The sequence below is a fragment of the Aythya ferina genome (genome assembly GCF_964211825.1).
Source record: "Aythya ferina genome assembly, chromosome: 10".
Classification (NCBI taxonomy): domain Eukaryota; kingdom Metazoa; phylum Chordata; class Aves; order Anseriformes; family Anatidae; genus Aythya; species Aythya ferina.
In genome coordinates, this window is record NC_140306.1 from 4,597,501 (window position 1) to 4,616,649 (window position 19,149).

Sequence of the window (19,149 nt, forward strand, 5' to 3'; positions counted from 1 at the left end):
CATGTATCCATTTAGATATATCCAGCATTTTACAGTCAAGTAGTATGAAATTTTATAATGAACTAATATTGCTATAAATTTGATTATCTAATGGAGGAAAAACAACTGTTCTGCGGAATTTCTGTTATTTACAAGTGAGCTGCCTTGTGAAAAAATGTGCTTAAGATGTAATGAGTGATGGGAGGATACATAAGCCAAAAAGCAGGACAGAGAAAAAAAAAAAACAAACACAAAAATAATAATAAAAAAAAAATCAGGCAAGTCTTAAAAATCTTAGATACTGATAAAGACCTGCTGGATAACATTCAGATTGCTTTTTCATCCTGGTAACTACTTTTTCCTTTTTGTTTATCCATTTCACTTAATGATTTTCTGTGTATTGTTACAGACATCTCAACAGTGAGCATGCGCTGGATGATAGAAGTACAGCCCAATGTAGAGTACAAATGCAGGTTGTACAGCAGTTAGAGCTACAGGTAACATAAAATTTATTTTAATATTACCTCAGTATTAATCAAATCCAATTCTCGACAGCGATAAAAAATGAGTTCTGCTTTTCCCACTATGATTGAAAACCAGCTTTCAAAACCTTCTTGTAGTAGTTTTAAAAACCGTCAAAAGAAACTGCAGCTTCATTTCCTCTTTTCTAAACCGTAACTTGAAAAGAAATAGGAAACTTAAACAGGCTGACTGATTGGAAATCCATCAGTACATATCTAATGTTTTTTATACCCACCGGGCGGGGTGGAGGGGGGCGAGGGGAATGCGGTCCCCTTCATTTAGAGATGTTGATCCAGGGGAATTGGTTGATGTTTATTTCAAAATGCTGCATAACCTGGCTTGTTTGGTGGTCTCTCATATACTAACACTCTCCATGTATTTATTATTATTATTATTATTTTGCCATTTGTAGCAAATGGGGTTTTTTAAAGTGCAAAAAGAGGGTAACTGGGAATATATTGAATGCAATGCAAAGATATGACCTGTTTGTGTGACTGCCTTTCCAAATGCTTTTGAGTTCTTTCTGTCTCCCTGCACCTCGCTGCTCTAGCTGGGCTCCTTTGACAGTCTGTCTGCGTGTAGGCAAGAGGTTAGCAAAGAAGGGGAAATTAAAACAATGTTGTACATTATATAGTTACCAGCTATTGAAAAACCTATTTTGTATGCAAGACAGCAGTGTAGAGATATATGGAAAGCCTTGGGCTAAGTACAGAAGATAATTACATTTGGAATTTTACTGAGTTAAGTCATTTATAGCTTCAAATAGTTGGAGAGAAAAATCAGCAAAAACACACTTAAAGTTCTTGTTGTTACTTTTCAAGATAAGCATTTTTAAAAAATTCCTTTTATCTTCTTATCTTACAAATTACCCTTTTTTTTCATAGATATTTCCTAAATTTTACTTTTAGGAACACGCTGGTCATGACACTTTTTCACTATTAGCCAAAGCAATATAAACTATTTTAATACAAGTTTTATAAAAATCAAACTACCAGTCATAAAATATCAGAGTCTCGCAGAAAATGTTATGAGAAATGGTCTGTTATTTTAACAAGTTTCTTGGGAATTAGAAGAAAGAATCTGCAGTCTTCCTGGTAAACTGAGATACGAGATAATCTTTTACCAAGACGCAGTAATAACTCGTGCTGAAGGTAAATCTAGATTATTCAGTTGCCGTCAGCTTGAAAAGCATTAATCCTCCTCTCCTGCAGTTACTGGGCATGTCTGTGCCTGGAACTACAGGATGATGCCCTAGACTTGAGCAGGACACCACCACTGGTTGCTGCCTCTCCACAGGCCTTCGACAATACTTTGGAAAGGTTCATTAGTGCTGCATTACACTAATTGTAACAAGTGACTAATATCCACAGATTCACACCCATTTAGCGCTGGGAATACGTCTTAGCTTAGAGTCCTTGCATGGAAGGTAGCATAAAGTCCCCAAGACAAGAACATAATTACAAAGTGATATGAGGGCTAAGTCAAAAAATTCTGTATGAGTTTTTCTAACAGGCTTGCTAGCACAGTACACAGGATGAACTGGAGGCTTAATTTAGACTGGGGTGTTAATAACAGAGTGAGACCATCTATGCATCATCCATCAAGAATGGATGGAGGAAGAGGGTTGTCCTGCTTCTGCAATGCACCTGTGACTCCCCCCTTCTCCCTCCAGTGGTCTTGTGGATCTGTCCTCTGATAATCTGCATAACTTTGTACACAGGAGGAGACAGAGGATTTGTCTTCCAGTGCCTACATTATCAGTCTGTGACCTCGTTTTTTCACAGAGGAACATAATGCAATGAAAGCCTAGACCATTAGCACAGTTTTGAATGACATGGTCTGCAGCACCCAGCGTGTTAGAGCAGGAGCAGCTGGACCAAGACCATTGCCCTAACGCTCCCCCGATGGAGCAGTTGCCAACAGGGGCACAAATCAGCCCTGGGGCCAACTACGTGAGTTCTGTGAGCCAGGTAGGAGAGGGACCCGTAGCTTTTCCCACTTGCCCCATGACTTTCAGCAGTGATGAGAAGCTTTGCCTTCAAGCAGAGCTGTGCAGCGTTGTGTGCTGTTCAGGGACCAACATCATGGCAAGACCCAGCTGCTGCCCTGTCTCATGCTCATACAGCCCTGTCGAGACACAAACCTAACAAATCCGTTATATCTGAGGGATGCACTACAGGTTTTAAACGTGATGGACACAAATGCAAGCCTTTTTTTAAAAAAATATTATTTATTTTACACAGAATAGTTTTGTCAGTATCATGGACAGAGATAAATGCAGTGTTTTTAAAAGGCAGTAGTTTTAAATGAACTTTTTGAAGGAAAAAACAGGTCAGATATGTTTTGTGTTTGATTGTAAATGCCCTTTTGCAGAAGTATCATGAAGCTTAGGTCTCAGCATTTCCATCACAAACATTTAAAATTTCACAGACAAGGTAGAGTTCTTCTCATATTTCACTTTGTTTAAACCATCCTGACATGATCATTTGTTGCCATTATAAATAGTGAGAATTGGGCTGCTGGGTAAAACACAAACACAGGAACACTTCCCTATCCTTAGTGAGATCTTAGCTGGAATATGACATTCATTTTGCAGCACCAGCATTGAGTGGAAAAACATTTCAGGACAGCAACAAGGCTCTGATATACTTCTTTTTAAAAAAAATAAATATATATATGTATATCTCCCAGTAGAACAGGAATCCAGCTGACCATTTTCAGGGGAGCAAAAACACTGCGTGGGCTTGTTTTCCTAAAGGATCCATTGACACTTTTGAAAAACGGATCCTGAACCTTTCTAGTACACAGCCTTACTAATAAGCACGTAACAGGAGGGAAGGTTACGTCTTGGTTGTCTCTCACACTGCCCACGGCTGGCTTCCTTCTCCTTTGTCCTTGGTCTTTTTCCAAAATCCTGCTGCTGAAGTGATCTCCTTCCTGTTGATCTGGCCATGCTGCTCCCGTTGAATGCCCTCACTGGGTTTCCATTTTCACGTTCCTGCTCCTTGCCCCTATTTTCTATCTGTTTTTCCTCCCGGGCAGCTTCTGCACCCTGTGTGCCTAATGACTTCTCTCTTGCTCCTTGGTCAACAGACTTTGCTGCCTCCTCTCCTTCAGCCCTTTCTGGCCTGTGCTTTCAGTGCCTTCCCTCTTCTGCTTTTCAAGCAGGTGCAGTTTTAGGATTTAACCTCTCCAGGCCAAGGCATGTGCCTGGTGTCCAAACCTGCAAAGCACTGTACACATGTACCTTGCCCTGGAAGGGTTTTCCATGGAAGAAGCACTCTTAGGCACCTAGATCATGGTGAAACTCCACAGAATTCAGCACCATTGGTGGAATTGTAAGAGGAGGAAGCCTCACAAAATGGGGCTTTCCATGAAGAACTAGATGGCCACCTGAAAATTGTCGCCATCTAGACCTTTCAAAAAGGATACAGGAAAAAGGAACGAGGCTTCAGATGGGACTGTGTTGTCAGAGTCTTCATATGCCCTGTAGGGAGCACAACTCATGTGTTGAAGTAATCTGCAATGAAAACCAAGAACTTGCTGTTTTTGGTCTGCTCCTCAGTGTTGGATCTTCAACTGATAAGGTCTTGACCCTGAATTTTATCAGGCCCCTTCTGAACACGTAAACGTTTCGGGCTGGACCAGCAGCTCTAAGGCCTTGCCATGGGAAGCTTTGACAGATCTACAGCCCCAGTTCTTCTAAAAAGCTCTTCCAGTATTTTCTCCTGTGCCATCAGCCAGCACTGTCATTCAGGGGAGGGCTCTGCACCCAGAGGTAGGGGCACCCTTTCCAGCAGGACTCGGGAGGTCTGTGGGTGTCGGCTGAGCCCCAGGCAAGGACATGGCTCCCTCTGTGCCCCCTGTCCAGCTCGATGCTAGTGCCAAGGGAGGGAGCTGGCAGCATGACTCCAAATTAAAGATGGGTGTATCCCTTCGAGTGCAGTTTTCTAGACTAGGAATCTGCCACAGGAGAGCAGCAGGTGGGGAATAATTCCCTGGTGGGAAATAGTGCCCACCAGGAGCACTGAAGCACAGCTCTTCAGACTGATTCAAGAGTTGCATTAATCAGTTTATTTTGGTTTCATAACAGTCTCTTGCCCAATAACACTGTCAGTAGATCAGGAGCGTTTTCCTGTAAGTCCACTGGCAATCCCCCTTTCGGGACCATCTGTGCTCCAGTGAGTGCCACCAGTGAGCACTCGCTCCCATCAGCGGCCCAGCAGCCGTCGTGACTTCTCTTGAATCACCCTGCTGAGCCACGGGGCTGCTGGTGACGTTCTGGTTTGGTATCACTGCTGCTTCCTGACCTAGGGGAAAAACAGTTTAAAGAAATTCTTCAGATTTTTTTACTTCTCTTCAGCGCTTTGAAACTGAGAGACCTCTATTTTTCATAATTTAAACTCCTGCCTGACTGGGTGAGTGTTTGAATTCCTAGACTATGACAAAACACTAGCGTGTGTCTGCCTGAAATGTCGAGAGGATCTTTAATAACGTTCCCCCACCAGAAACTGCATTAAAAGCGTGCTAAGATGATGACTAAAACCAATAAAAGTGAGGACCCTGGCTGTTGGGAGCTCAGTACCGCTCCGTTTCGAGGGGACGCAGAGGAAGCCCCGGTGCAGGGTGTGCCCCGTGCTGCCCGGGTGCCTTTCCCTGCTGGCACCGCGCTGCTGCGAGCAGGAAGTTTTCAGGTGCCTGCATTTTGTTTGTTTGGGCTTAGAGCTTTGGTTTCTGCAGTAGCCTGCAGACCAAAACATCATGCACGGATGACCCGGTGCCTACTAACTGCTAAGGATGAGAGACCAAAAAAGCTGCACTGAAAATAAGATATTTACTGTTTTTTACTTGTTTTGTGTAAAGCACAGCAGCTGAGGGGAGAGACCTCTACTTTCTCTGAAGAGGTCCTCAGAGGACTCTCAGAGGGAGAAGTTTCTACTGCATTGCTATGATAAGAGCCCGTCGCTGCTCTTTTGTGATATCCAGAGCAGATCTGGAGATAGATTGCAGGAGATCTGCTATCAGCTTCAGCTTCTCTCACTTGCCATGGAGGTTTTTGACCAAGAAAAGAAAAGCAGCCTGAAAAGCCCAGCGATTTTGCTTTTGCACTTCCAGAGCGCACAGCGGTGACACCATTTTTCCCTTTATTTAATTCCTGTCTTGGAAACTTGTGTGCCAAATTTTATCCCATCATGACGCCTTTCTGGCACGGTCCGAAACCCCTCGCCTTGTGAAGAGCAAGACAACCTTGACTCTAAGGTTATGAATGGGGATTTATGACCAAGTCTCCTTTTATATACACTTAGCCCAACTCTGCTGCTACAAACAGATGACTGTGATAAGGTGGGCAGGTTGTTTAAAGTTTCACTGGAATGCAAGCACAGTTCTCCTCTTGGCACCAGGAATCTGGCTTGTCTAAAACACAGCTCAGCTCTGCAAAAATTGTCATCTGTGAGAACCTGATCCAAGTCCTGCTGGAAACAGGAGCATTTATGTTGGGCATGTAGGTTAACACGCCTTTTTCATTAGTGTTATTTCATAATATCATCCTGCTTTTTTTTTCTTTTTTTTTCTTTTTTTCTTTTTTCTTTTTTTTAATAGCAGCCGGAAAAAGTCCTATTTGCCTATAGAAAATGTTTCCGAAAATAGTGAGATTTAGTGCCTGGCCAGTGCGTTTGAAATGCATTGGGAAGCCATCCTGGCCACAGCTGTGTAGGGTGTGATCCTGAGACACCATCCAGGTGCAGATCTCAAGGAAAAAACCTCAAGAGACTTGAGGAAGTGAGGGACAGCCCTTGACATCCAGCTTGGCCCCGGTTGTGGGCTGTGATGCAGTAGACGACATGGTTAGCTGTCCCACCCTGTTCTCCCTCACTCGTGCACCAAAGGGATTCGGGTTCCCCTCGTGGCCCCACGGGGTTTTTGCCAGCTCTCAAGGACCAGCAGAGTGCCGAGGCCGCCTGTTGTGACTCGCCGCGGAGCCTCGTGTGGTTTAACCACCACCAGCTCCTCGCCTGCTGCGCGGTGCCACAACGCCTGCACGTGACGTGAGAGCTGCGGCCCGCTCGTGCTGCTTGTTTGCTGCTATGGCAGGAGGAAAAGGCATCACGGAGGCACTGCGTAGCTCGCTTTCTGCTGCGCCTCCCGGGCTGGAGCGGGGCTGGTTAATAAACATGATTCACTGTTGTCTTTTAGCTGTCAGGGGTAGAGTGAACCTCTTGGTGCCGGCAGGTCTAGCTTTTCTCACTCAAGGGCTAATGCATTTTGCTTTGGGAAGCACTGACACCCAGCACCAAGCGTTAGCTTTGCCTCGCAAAAAGACCATATACAATTTCCAAACTGCTCAGCAATAAAACTCTTCTGTCTTGCACGTTGGTGCCAACTGTTTAATTAGGAATAAGCAGAGATTGGATTTTATTCCTACAAGTAATAGAGCGTTTTTTTCCCCCCCCTTCAGCTTGCAAAAGATAAAGAGCGCCTGCAAGCCATGATGACACACCTGCATGTGAAGTCAACTGAACCAAAAGCCACCCCTCAGCCCGTAAGTACTGAACTGTGCAGAAAGCAAACAAAACCTCACAACAAACCTCTTTTCCTGTTTCCCACCTGGGCGTGTGATGCGAAGCGTGGCCCGCTGTGTGCAGCCTGTCGCAGCGAGGAGATGCAAAACACCTCCCTCGCTGGGGCTTTGCAGGAGGCACTGCCACAGGGACCCCCTTCTCACCATCCTTCTTCCTTCGGGGGGCCACAGAAACCAGACTCCAAAGCTGTCGTGGGGGGCCTTTCTCTGGCCTGTAAATCTCTTTACATTGGTCCGACTTGCATGAAATCTTAGGAAGTGTTAGGAAAGAGATGTAATTAAATTATATTTAGTGTATTTATTTGGCTTTCTCTCCGACAGACATTTACAGTAGAACAGGCTCTAGTTGCACGTTTCGATGATAAGCAGTTCCTCGGTATCGGGTTTTACACTGTTGAAACTGAGAAGCTAAACCTTTTCCACCCCAGATTGCTCTTCAGAAAAGGGGGGTGCAGGGGAAGCAGTGAGGCAGGAGGGGTTGGTCAGCTGCTTCATAAACTCCACCTTCTTGCACGGTACCCAGGGGCTCTGCAGGCCAAGCCAGCTCCTGGGTTACTCCCCCAAAAAAGACAAGTCTACCATCTCCTCCCCTGCCCAAAATGACTCTTCAGCTGTTGTTTTCTCCTAACCTCTTAATGCTGAAAATGTTCCTCAGAGCTTCACATGATTATTCAAAGTGGAGAGAGTGCTTTGCTTCTTGATTTTAAGATTTGTAAGATTTAAAGGTACACTGGCTTTATTTGATTTTGCTTTGAGTCATTGTGTGAAAATTAATTGAGCGTTGACAATCTATAGTTAGTACTAGCAATTTTAATCAATATGCAATGATGCAGCATAATGACAAAGTATTGGTTTATCTGTTTTGACTGATTTTTTTTTTTCTATAAATAAAGCAAACACACACCCCTATATGTGTGATTTATGGTGATCGAAATAAAAAGGAGTCAGACTATTAACCCAGCAAATATGGTAGCCTGCCAAGATGCAGTTGGTAGACAAAATTAATGTCTGAAACAGAACACATTACAGAGATAGAGAACATAAAATCATTAAACACTTCGCGCACCCATTTTTACTAGAAACGGATTTCTCAGTTTCCATGTAGTTGGAAATAAATGGCCGCAGAAGTGCATAGGGAGGCTACTAGATAGAAAATTGCAGGCTATTCGGCAGCGCTGGAGCAGATGTCAAAGTCAACGGGAAATTTCGGTGCCGTCTTGGAGAGAGTTGAGTGGTAGGTATGAACCCTTCCATTTAAGCTGTTGAGATTCCTCAAATTGCTTGATCTGGTGGGTACCGGCTCTCTAGAGTGGAAACTACATACAGTGGCTATAAAAATAGCATTCTCCTACTTCCTCGTATCCATCTCAGCCTGAATGCAAATGCTTCAGCACATTGTTGGCAAAGTATGTAGACCCAACAGAATGGGGAGGAGGTTTGGTTTCTATAGCTCTTACTGGATTAAAAATTAAAACAGCGGAATAATCTGGGAGTCTCAAAGCACTCTGCCTTGAGGCCTTTCATAACAGCGGTGCCCCTCAGGAGGAAGGATTAAAAACTAAAGGGAGGAAATCATAAGAAGGCGAGCAGTGTTTGGCAAGGCAGCTAGTGATCGATGCTCAGCCGCGGAGGGCAGGAAGCTTTGGCGGGTGTTGTAGGCTACGGAGATGCCAGGCGGTGTCGCCATGAAGATTAGTGTTAACAGCTAATAAACAGGGAAAAGCAGCGGAAAAAAAAAAAAAAAAGTGAACGCAGGGGGAAAAGGGCTGTCTTGATTAGTATTAAAAATGTTTTACATTCTGGAAAATTATAGCTTTGTTGGGGACCTCCTACTAAATTTATTTTTAACTGCTCTATTGAAAATTCTGTACCACTAGTCAACATTATCTCTCAGTTGCTCAGCACAGTGTTTCTTTATTAAAAGAAATAGGCATGAATATTTTTGACTGAAAAATTAATAGCTTTTGAATTCATACACAGCAGGTTTTCTTTTGCAAAGAAGTCCAATATCGCTGCACAGCACTTCTATAACCATTTATTTGGAGTCCAAGTCAAACCTTTGACAGCTAGAGCAGTGTTACAAGCCAACATAAAGAACTCCAAGATGTAAACCAACAATAGGCAGTCTGTGTGAGGTTTGCCATTGTCAAATACATAGATTGTTTGGATTAGTTTATGTAAATGTACTGTTGTATTACCCTTTGGAAAAAAAAAGATCACATTTGTGTATGAAAAGTGGTTTCGTTCACAGGCAGCATTATAAATTCCTTATCCTTTAACTTACATGTTAGAAGTAAAAATTGGTGCCTGACAGGCCTATATTGTGTGGCACTCTGTTGTTGGATTGAAACTGCCTTCTTTTCATTTATTGAAATATAGAAAAATTTATTATAGATACCATCTGATAAATCAGAAATTATTAAAATATGTATAGGTGAAGCATTTGAAAATTAATTATAAAATGTAGAAGTATAGTGTTTTGCATAAATTGTGCTTTCGTTGTGAAAAAAATACACAGGCACTGCTCAGACTCTGCTAGACCCTAGTCCTTTTAACTCAGTGGGATAGGACTTTGGTAAAAAGATCTGATGACCGTTATTGCAGTGCAAAGTATTCTTTACATCCAGTAATTAATTTTTTTTTGCCAACATAACTAATGCAAGGTGTATGTTAGAATTAATATATTACGGTACATCGGCGCTTATAAAGGAACGAGTGGCTGCGAATCCAAACGTAGCAGTGAATTGGGATTTAAAATTACAGCCTTTTCATGGCTGAGGAAATGTTTTTATTCTGCTCAAAGGATCATAATGCTTATTTATAAACCGTGTGGTGCTGGCAGGTAGAAGCAGTGATTGAGCTCATCTGGTTTAACCACGAGCCCAGTGTAACCCACACTGACCATCGGCCCTGCCTTTCCCCCTTGGGCTTCAGGTGGTTGTGGACTGGTTGGATCCCAGGCAGCTTCGTGGTGCTTCTCCATCAATTCACAACTCACCCAGGGATGGTGAACAGCTGCTTTTCCAGCCTGGTTGTGTCCAGCACAACTTCAGGTGCCTTAGCTCCTTGCACTAATTTTCACCCTCGCAGTGGAAGGGCCCGTGCGTTTCCCTACCCCAGTCCACCAAAACTGCTTGAGAAAGCCCTTCAGCGTGCTGCCAACATCTTGTGTAGTGGAAAGGGCAGCTCTTGTGTTCCTGTGGGGGTTTGGGGGCAGCCAGGAGGATGGCTGAGGGCAGGCTGGGGAAGGAGAGCAGTTGGGGTGAGGGCAGCGTGGGTGCCTGCTTGGTGATGACAGGGTCCAGCGGTGCAACAGCTTCCAAGAAAATGGCAGCAGCTCTCAGCTGGCACTCGGAACACGTGAAGTTGTTCCTATTACTGCTGCGTGTGGTGTTTTGGTGAGAATAAAGGACTGGCTGAAGTGAGAACAAAGCTGGGAAGCAATATGCTGTGACATCTTTCTAAGGTAAAAATTTTTTTCAAGGCAGAAAAAGAAAAGCCAGAACAGCGATTGCTCAGGAATTATCATTCTGGTTTTGCAATTAAGATAGCTTCCCCTACATGCTATTTTCATTCGTGGTAGTGATCAGCATGGTAGGTTAAAATGGAAATGTGATTTTTTTGGAGGATTAACTAACACTGAAGTTCATAGGAAGCAAGGGAAAAGGAAAAAGCATCAACCAACAAGTAATTCTGCATACTAGGTGCTATATCCATCTTGTAAAAATAGACAGAAAACTTTAAGAGAAACTTTTGGCACTTTAAATAAAACACACTGTTAGATATCCCCTATTTAATGTATTTTTTTTAACCTAACCATAGCAATTACAATTGTTTTGAAATACTGTTTTTAGCAACTGTAATAACAAAGCATTAAAAAAAATAGTCTTTTAACTGTTGAGGTAATGACTGAGCATTTTAGCTGCTGTAGCCGTACTTTATAGTTTGAAAAAATAATGATACACAGCAATAAAGAGAGATTCTCAAGCACAACAAAAGCTGTTTTTATATACTGGTTTTCATTAAGTCTCACTCCTCAGCTTCAGTTTCCTTAGTGTTCCTGCCAATAACAACACCTGCTAAGTGATTGCTGCCTGCCAGGCTCGCATCTAACGCGCTGATGTGTCCAGGCTGAAACGGGAGAGGAAGACACGGCATTTAACTAAGTTTCAGGCCCAGCGTCAGCTTTCTCTCCCACCCTCGGTGTGAAGAAAAGCACTCTCTGCTCTGGAGTGGTTTAGGGTCCAGCAGCTCGGCTCAGATAAATCCCCAGCCCCGGCTGTGACCAAGACAGCAGCAGCAATAGCAGAGGAATCACTGCCCTGCAGCAGTGGGTATGGCCCCTCTGGGTTGTTTATACATGTGTATTTCTTTTTTTTTTTTCTTTCTTCTTTTTTTTTCTTTCTTTTAAAAGTGTTTCAGATCGGGTTTTTTATTGCAGCCACTATTGTCATGTAAAATGTTTACACAAAAAGAACTCAGGCTGAGCCCTAATGGGAGAGCCACTTACTGGAAATCTGGTTTACAGGGTGAAGGAGAGGGTTACCTCTCTGCCTTGTTTATATCTAAGGAAAAAAAAAAAATGACTCAGTCTTCACCTTTAATAGGAAGACATGACTATTTCTTGAAAGGGAAGGTTAATAATAAAATCCTAAGCAGGATATTGAACACTGAAACAATTACAGCATTTATGATTGTTGAGTTAAAGCAGTATGAGGTGCTGGTCTTAAAAACCAAAACTGAACAAAGCAACCAACACCTTTCAGAGACTGAATTTACAGAATTTTAGGGCATAAACCGGTTGTGGAGTTTGGTGTTTTTTTTTTTTTTTTCTTTCTTCTTTTTTTTTTTTTTTCTGTTGTTTGTTGTTTTTTTTTTTTCTCTTGTTTTCTTTTAAGGCTGGAGGAAATCCTCCCTCCCCCCATCCCCAGTGCAAACACTACAGAAACATTTAACTCTTTGGTGTGAGGGCTGTACGTTGCCTGACATGGTTGTGCCTTACTGCAGGACAAAAATTCTCCCTCATTCAAGTGCAAACTTGGTGACCCGTGTTCGCTCCCCTCTGACAGAAACGGTTCCTCGTCCAAAAATTACAGTATGTGGGAAACAGGCTGTGTACAACATACCAGTGTGAACAACTTCGCTAATCATAGTAACTTGTTTTTAAATAGAAAATGCAAACAGTGAGCAACCGTGTCGAGTTTCCATCAGGAAAAGAAACCCTCCCAGCCCCGTCCCTTCCTGAGCTTTGCCCTGAATAATCGTCCTCGGCCGCGCGGGGCACGGGCGTTAGCGCATTTCTAATTGGGCACAATATTAAGATTTAATAGTTTACGATCCCGATGAATATTTCAAGATTGCAACAAAACCAACACCATTCATAATTTGTTGTTTTGCTCTAATTCACCACCCAGTTTGCAGTCCTTGCGTTACAGACCCCACAAAGAAAGCGTCTGGGAGCAGCCCTCTTCCCCCTTGCCCTGCTCCGGGTGTCGGTAATGTCCCCTGCAGGGATCGGTCCCCTGCCAGAAGAGGAGAGAGCGGTGAAAAAAATGCAAGGCAGGAGGAGGAAGAACTTCGCTAGCAATTGACAAGGTCGTCTTTCATTAACTTGTTGGTTCAGGCTCACAAACGGTCGGCGGAGGTGAAACGCGGCATACTCGCAGCATTCCAGCTTTTTGTTCTTTCTTTCCTCGCAGACTGCAGTCATGTTTAATTTGGAAACTGGGCTCCTTTGGCAAATTAGCAATTAGAACAATTTTGTGGGAATATGTATATGTGTCATTAGTTTTCCTGCAAATTAATAGCGAGAGCAGAGGTCAGGCAGAAATTTTCCACTTGACTGCAGCTCCTCTGTTGAGATTTGGCACTTTGTTTTGGAACGGCCACAGCTGCTCAAAGCCACAGTCTTCCTTTAGGAACTGTCTTTTAATTAGTTTACCTCATAGCCATTATTACAAATATTACTGCCTCCCCTCCTTGAAATAAAATTACTGTTTCTACAAAATATTCCAGTGACATCTTGCACCACTGCACATTGATGGTGGGGTCACTCGAATGCAGCGTTTAATCATTAGATCACCTCCATAAGCATCTCCTAATTAGAGTCCTTACAATACAATTTTATCTGGTAATTAGCTGAGATTGGCTGCTTCCTCTGTAGCTTATTAGTGGCAGCCCAGCAGTGGGTGTGAATCACAGTGTCATTTGTCAAGCCTGTTAAAGCCCCCCCCTTTGCTCGTCCTCTCCTGTGTTTATTTCTACTTGCTACCTATGCTGAAAAGCCTGAAGAAATTTAACTCGATTCACATTCTGGAAGCAGGGAACGCTGACCTTTGGGGATCCTTTCTCGCTGCTCCCTAGTAGAAACAGATTAAATGTTAAGTTTTTAAACACTAAAAAAGGAAGCAAACTCTTTTGAAATGGGGTAGCGAGAGCCGTAATGATGAAGCACGAGCAGTGATCTTTCCAACAGGAGGGCCCGGCTGCCAAGCCTCCGCTAGAGATGGGCACTTAAAATTGATGCAGATTTGCTCGCAGTTATTGGACTGTTAAAATGTCCATTTAGAAACTGAGATAAAATACAGTAGATTTAATTTCATGGTGAGACCTGTCAGTTGTACTATTATTATCGTCACCGGTCCTTTTATCATATGTAATAGATGGATAGATGGATAACAGGGAGACATTACCGGGTGTGTATCCCTAATCAGTGTCCTTAAATCACGCCAGTCAACAAGCGGAGGTGGCTCTCGGCACCGCCGGGCTCCCAGCCCGCGTCTTCTCCCGCAGCTTGCACTTAGCTGCTCCCGCCGGGGCGGGATTCGCTGGGAAATCAATACCTGTGTTTTACTGCCTCTCGTCATCTCCTCGCTGGGGTCTTGCTCTCCAGCATCGCCACGAACCGTTAAATATTTCCCCTGTGAGGAGAGCCCCGGTTTGCAGGCACCGGCACAAAGGGATGGGTGGCAGGTAGATGTGCTGCCAGGGTGCGGGGTCGTGCAGCACTTTGCAGCACCAGGCTTTTATGGCTGGGCTTCCAGTCTTTTTTTTTCCAGTTTTTGTGGCTGTGCTTCGCAGTCAGGACAGAAAAGCAGGCACCCTTATCTGTCACTCGGCTGGGCCCTTCCTGTGGGCCACTGGCTTTTTGTCTTGGTGTCACTTCTGTGACACCAGAACCTTTTATTTTCCACTACCTTTGTTTCGGATAAATCCTGTTATTTCGATAAAGAACCCCTATTTGTGGCTGTTAACTCATATGAGGGATGCTAATAGGAGTTTTCTTATCTGGTTATTTTCACGCGAGGAAAATGAATACAGTGCCTTATGGATAAACTGGAGATGTTTGGGGGTGTGTCTGACCTGGGCGCCTCGCCTTCATCTGAAAAGGTTTAATGTCCAGCCAAAAACAATTTTAATCACGAGCAAAAGTTATAAAATTCCGGCCCTGGTAAATTCAGTAGGAATTTTGCTACTGACTTCGATGGGGTCCGTATTTCACCGATACTATTTGCAAAAGTGCCTAAGAGAAGGAAATGTGGAAGTAGTTCAGAGAGCCCTTTTCTCGGTCATCCTTTCTGATACCGTGGGTAAGAGATGGGGTGTTTGTTGAAAATACTCCAGCAGGAGCGACCTATTGTAAGGGAGCATCGTGTTTCTGAGGGCAGTGCTTCAAATACTGTCTGGGGCCAGGGTTTGTGCAGGTAACGCCGTTGCCTTCTGTCAGGGGAGACAGGCGAGTGGTGCCACTTGTGCTGGGCTGAGTGGCTGCAGTATTTCATGCAGTGTGATTAATTAAATTATTCCAGATTTAACCTACTCGGGGCTTTGCTTTTAAAATGGATGAACGGGAGCGAGAAAAAAAAAAAAAAGAAAAAGCCCAGATGCTGAAGAGAGAGATTGCGTTTCTCCCTACCACGTCCTTAGGAAAGTCTTGCCTTTTATTCTAAGCCCGATGCCTTCAATGAAATATCCAAGAAGATTGATTAGAAGCCATGCATAATGATAGCATGGAAATAAGAGACGTGTGGGCTTTAGATTGTGAAACAATGGAACTAAAATAAAATATTAAAATGATTACGTACTCGGTGAGATCTTGTTTTAAGGTTTAGATAAAAATCCACAATTTGTAGTTCTGGCAGCAGGCTACATCATTCTTTTTTTTTTTTTTTTTTTTAATCAATCTGGAAATTTATATATTCATTTCTTTACTGGTTCCTAATGGAGATGTTGCAACAGCACTTAGAGCTGAAGCAAGCACTCGAGCTGTGTTGTCTGCTTCTAACTGAGGGAAGTGCCATTACCGAGAATTTTCTCCACCATCCTTAATTAGCCAGAAGCGCCGTTTGTAACGCAGTCCTCGTCCTCTCCTTCCCTCTGCAGCTGAATCTGGTATCAAGCGTCACGCTTTCCAAGACGGCGTCCGAGGCTTCTCCACAGAGCTTACCTCATACTCCCACCACCCCGACTGCACCCATCACTCCCGTCACGCAGGGACCGTCGGTCATCACTACCACGAGCATGCACAACGTCGGACCCATCCGGAGGCGGTACTCGGATAAATACAACGTCCCCATTTCTTCAGGTAAAGGGGGTACTGGTGGCACAGGCCCTTGTGGCCCACGTGGCTTTCTGTCGCCTGCAGCCCGGCGTTGGCAGGCTGTGATGATAACAGAACAACTGCTCTTATTCAGCAGATATTGCCCAGAACCAAGAATTTTATAAGAACGCCGAAGTTAGACCACCATTCACGTATGCATCTTTAATTAGACAGGTAAGCAGAGCCAAACACATGCGTTCGGATTAGAAAAAAAATCTCCCTATATGTGCACATTCTGGATTAAATAGATTTTCAAACCTTTGGTATGTAAGCATGCTCAAATGCTCAAACCTTTACTATAAGGGTTTTTAGAACTGCAATATATAACATAATTGCTTTTGATTAAGTATTACAATACGATGTGATTATTAGGAAATTCATTTCACACAACAGTGAAAATGAGCCTGTTTAAAGATGGCAAGTCAATTATCACAAGCTACAGTAATCTCTGATCCCTAGAATTAATCTGAGCTCTAAATAATTACTGAGCTTTAATCAGCTAGTGAAATGTTTTGCATTTCTCTTTGATTCTGCTTTATGAATGACTAATAAATTAATATTTCTGTAAGGAAACAGAAATAAAAACTCAAAACAATTAGATAATTCCATTTTGAATTTTGCCATTGAACTGTTAAATACAGCCATTAATCTTAGTTTGTATTGTGAAAACCTTCCTTTGGATTTTTGCTCCAAATCTCTTCTCTTTTCCTTGCTTCTCTTCCTTTCCTTCTTGTGTTTGTTCAAGTGAAACTCTGAATGTATTTTGAACTGGTTTGTTCATAACTGATCTTGCAATTGATTTGCTTCACAAGGCCATCCTCGAATCTCCAGAAAAACAGCTAACACTAAATGAAATCTACAACTGGTTCACGCGAATGTTTGCTTACTTCAGACGCAACGCGGCGACGTGGAAGGTAAGCATTATCCCGTGTCTGCCTCTTGCCTTTGATATCTGACATGTACTGAATAGACGTTGCTGATGACATAACAAATTGTAACGACATGTGGACATGAAAATTTAGATCGGCAGTTTTGACACACACTAGGTGCCTTATCTGCAGGAAGAATTTGATATTTGGCAGAAAAATTCTTCTGCCTTTGAAAACCACTAATTGAATCCCCATTATTGGCTTTTATGTTCTGTGATTATGCCACGAGTTCCTCTGTGTGGTTGCTGCTAGCAGTGAAACTCAAGCCCTTCAGCTGGAACATATTAAAAAAAGAAAAAAAGAGGTAACGTTATTGTGTCAGTGGAAGATATGCTGTTTGTCTTTTTAGTTATGCAGACTGTAATCACAACTACTTTTTTTTTTTTCCTAGGATCTATAGATAAGTGGATTTCTTTCCTCTATCAATTGACTCTAAGCTACATATGCAGATCTGTTATAAACTTCCTTTTTTTTTTTAGTCACACAGCAGAAGCTTATCGAACATAATATGCAAGAAGCAAGCCCCACCATAAGAAATCTGTTTAACAGAACTAAAACTTGATATTTGGCACTTCAATTTCCTACTGTAACCATCTCTGATACTGTCAGATAAGGGGTCTGAGGAGCTAATTTTATTTTCTGTTTTGGAGGCCACTCTTTCCCTTCTACATAACATTATAATAGCCACACTGGCTTCTAAAGCTGGTATAATTACTAATGAATGAATCAAATAATAGGATCTTGTGTTGCAGTAAAAATTGCATCCTAGTACTTTGAGCTTCTCTTAATGTAGGCAACTCCGTTTGTTCTCTAACAACTTCAAATGACCAGGTAGGATGAATATGTCCCATACCTGCTGTTTCATTAGCTCTTCATATTTTTCCTGTCTCAGCCTGCATTTAGATTAATTCCATCAAAGGATGGAGCTAAAAATGGTCCTTGGAAGTTAGTTTAGTTTTAGTAGCACATTATGCTTTTAATTCAGATCCCAGGGCAATTTTGTACATTTTCAACCGTGGTCCGTAACCTCTTAGATTCAGGAAAAGTCTATGTGATTGCTGCTTTGATTCTTTGACTTCAGTTGGAAAACATGAGCAGTGTTTCACTTTGCAGCCTCCTTACTATCCAGAAAGGAAATTAACTTTCCTTGATTTAAGATCCATTTAGACCTGCCTGTCTTTTGCCGCTGGAGTGGTTCCAGTAGGCCTTTTCAGCAGCTGCAGGTGTGGGTCTAAAGCAAAAATCCTATATAGTTCCAGCAGCAAAAGGAAGGGAAGTGGAGAAGGGAGTGGAAGAAGGCAGCCTTGGCTGTATGTCCTGCGAGGCTAGTTTCAGGAATTAGCTTGTGCATCACTTAAAATTGAGTCCCAGGAGCCACGTGCAATTGCAGTGTATTTACAGAGGAAGAGAGAGGCCGGGCTGGCAACCCCTGGGCTTGCAGAAGAGCAGTGTGTCCCAGCAGGTCCATTCTCTCCATCCCCTCACAGACACCTCCACCTAGTCCTGCTCCACTGCCTGGGAAGAAAAGCTCCACCTCACGTTCCAGAATTGGTGTCCACTTAAGTCATGCAGGTTTTGTGCTGCTCAGGTTTGTGCCAGCCTTCAGGAACAGCAGGGATGGAAATGCAGCTCTGCGTTGGCATGATGGGAAGCCCATGGGGCACAGTGCAGGCGTATGGGTCTAATTGCAGAATCCAAATCATTTGAATATATATGTGCTGATTTGTGCTCACCTTCAGCTAATGCTTAGGGGGCATTTTAGTCAGTGTTCCCCAAGTTTAGGCTCAGGGTTTGGTTTGGGCAAGTTTCCTTGAGACTTGTTTCAAAAAAACGGAGGAGTGCAGGAATAAAGACTTTTAAAAAATGAACCTCTTCCCCAAAATGCTGTACCACAGAGCACGAGCAGCTATTAAAATAACAAACCCTTTCATTTTCTATATTCAAGCATGTTAAGGGTAATTTTTCTGCAAAAGTGGCTTGCATACAAATATTTTTAACAAGGTAAATATATAATCTTAGAATAATAGCTCCTAATTTTTCTGTTAAGCTGATTGCTAAGGGAGCACTGTGAACTGGTTCTGACAGGTCAGAGGCAATGTCTGTTTGCCTTTATTTTTTGGAGTAATTTGCTGGCACTGAATTGCAGCCATGAGGCACGGGCTGCAGGTGTGGCTCTGAAACGTGAGGTGTTGTTCGAATAAAACTGTTAGATAGCAAGTATCCAGAGGCAGTGAAAATAAAGCATTTTTTTCTGTGACGAATTCCTTAAATAAGTGATCATATTGAAAACAGAAAGTGAGGGCAGCTCTTTACGGACATGCTGCAAATAATCCAACTTGTCTGCCTCAAAATCTTCAGCAAGAGCCTGATCCAACAGCCCCAGCCCTCAATGTCAAGTTGTGCATTGACTTCAAGAGAGCAAGAACAGACTGGAAAGTATTTCTCCAGCATTAAATACATGTAAAGAACACAAATATTTCTGCTCAGCTGTGTATTTAGAGACTGTTTACAAACTCTGAGGACTCACTTCACTGAACTTT

The 19,149-nt window shown here is 43.0% G+C and overlaps 1 protein-coding gene across 13 annotated transcripts in view; it reads left to right on the forward strand.

Annotated features, from left to right (window-relative positions):
• FOXP1 (forkhead box P1) overlaps positions 1-19,149 on the forward strand; it is a 364,335-nt gene that overhangs the window by 326,632 nt on the left and 18,554 nt on the right. For 11 of the 13 annotated variants that reach the window (XM_084530721.1, XM_084530716.1, XM_084530711.1 and 8 more), the window contains 5 exons: positions 389-476; positions 6,959-7,042; positions 15,464-15,665; positions 15,775-15,854; positions 16,493-16,594. In XM_084530721.1, the coding sequence (XP_084386847.1) occupies positions 389-476; positions 6,959-7,042; positions 15,464-15,665; positions 15,775-15,854; positions 16,493-16,594 (556 nt within the window). The remainder of the gene's footprint in view (positions 1-388; positions 477-6,958; positions 7,043-15,463; positions 15,666-15,774; positions 15,855-16,492; positions 16,595-19,149) is intronic. The other 2 variants (XM_084530722.1, XM_084530713.1) reach the window with 1 other exon arrangement.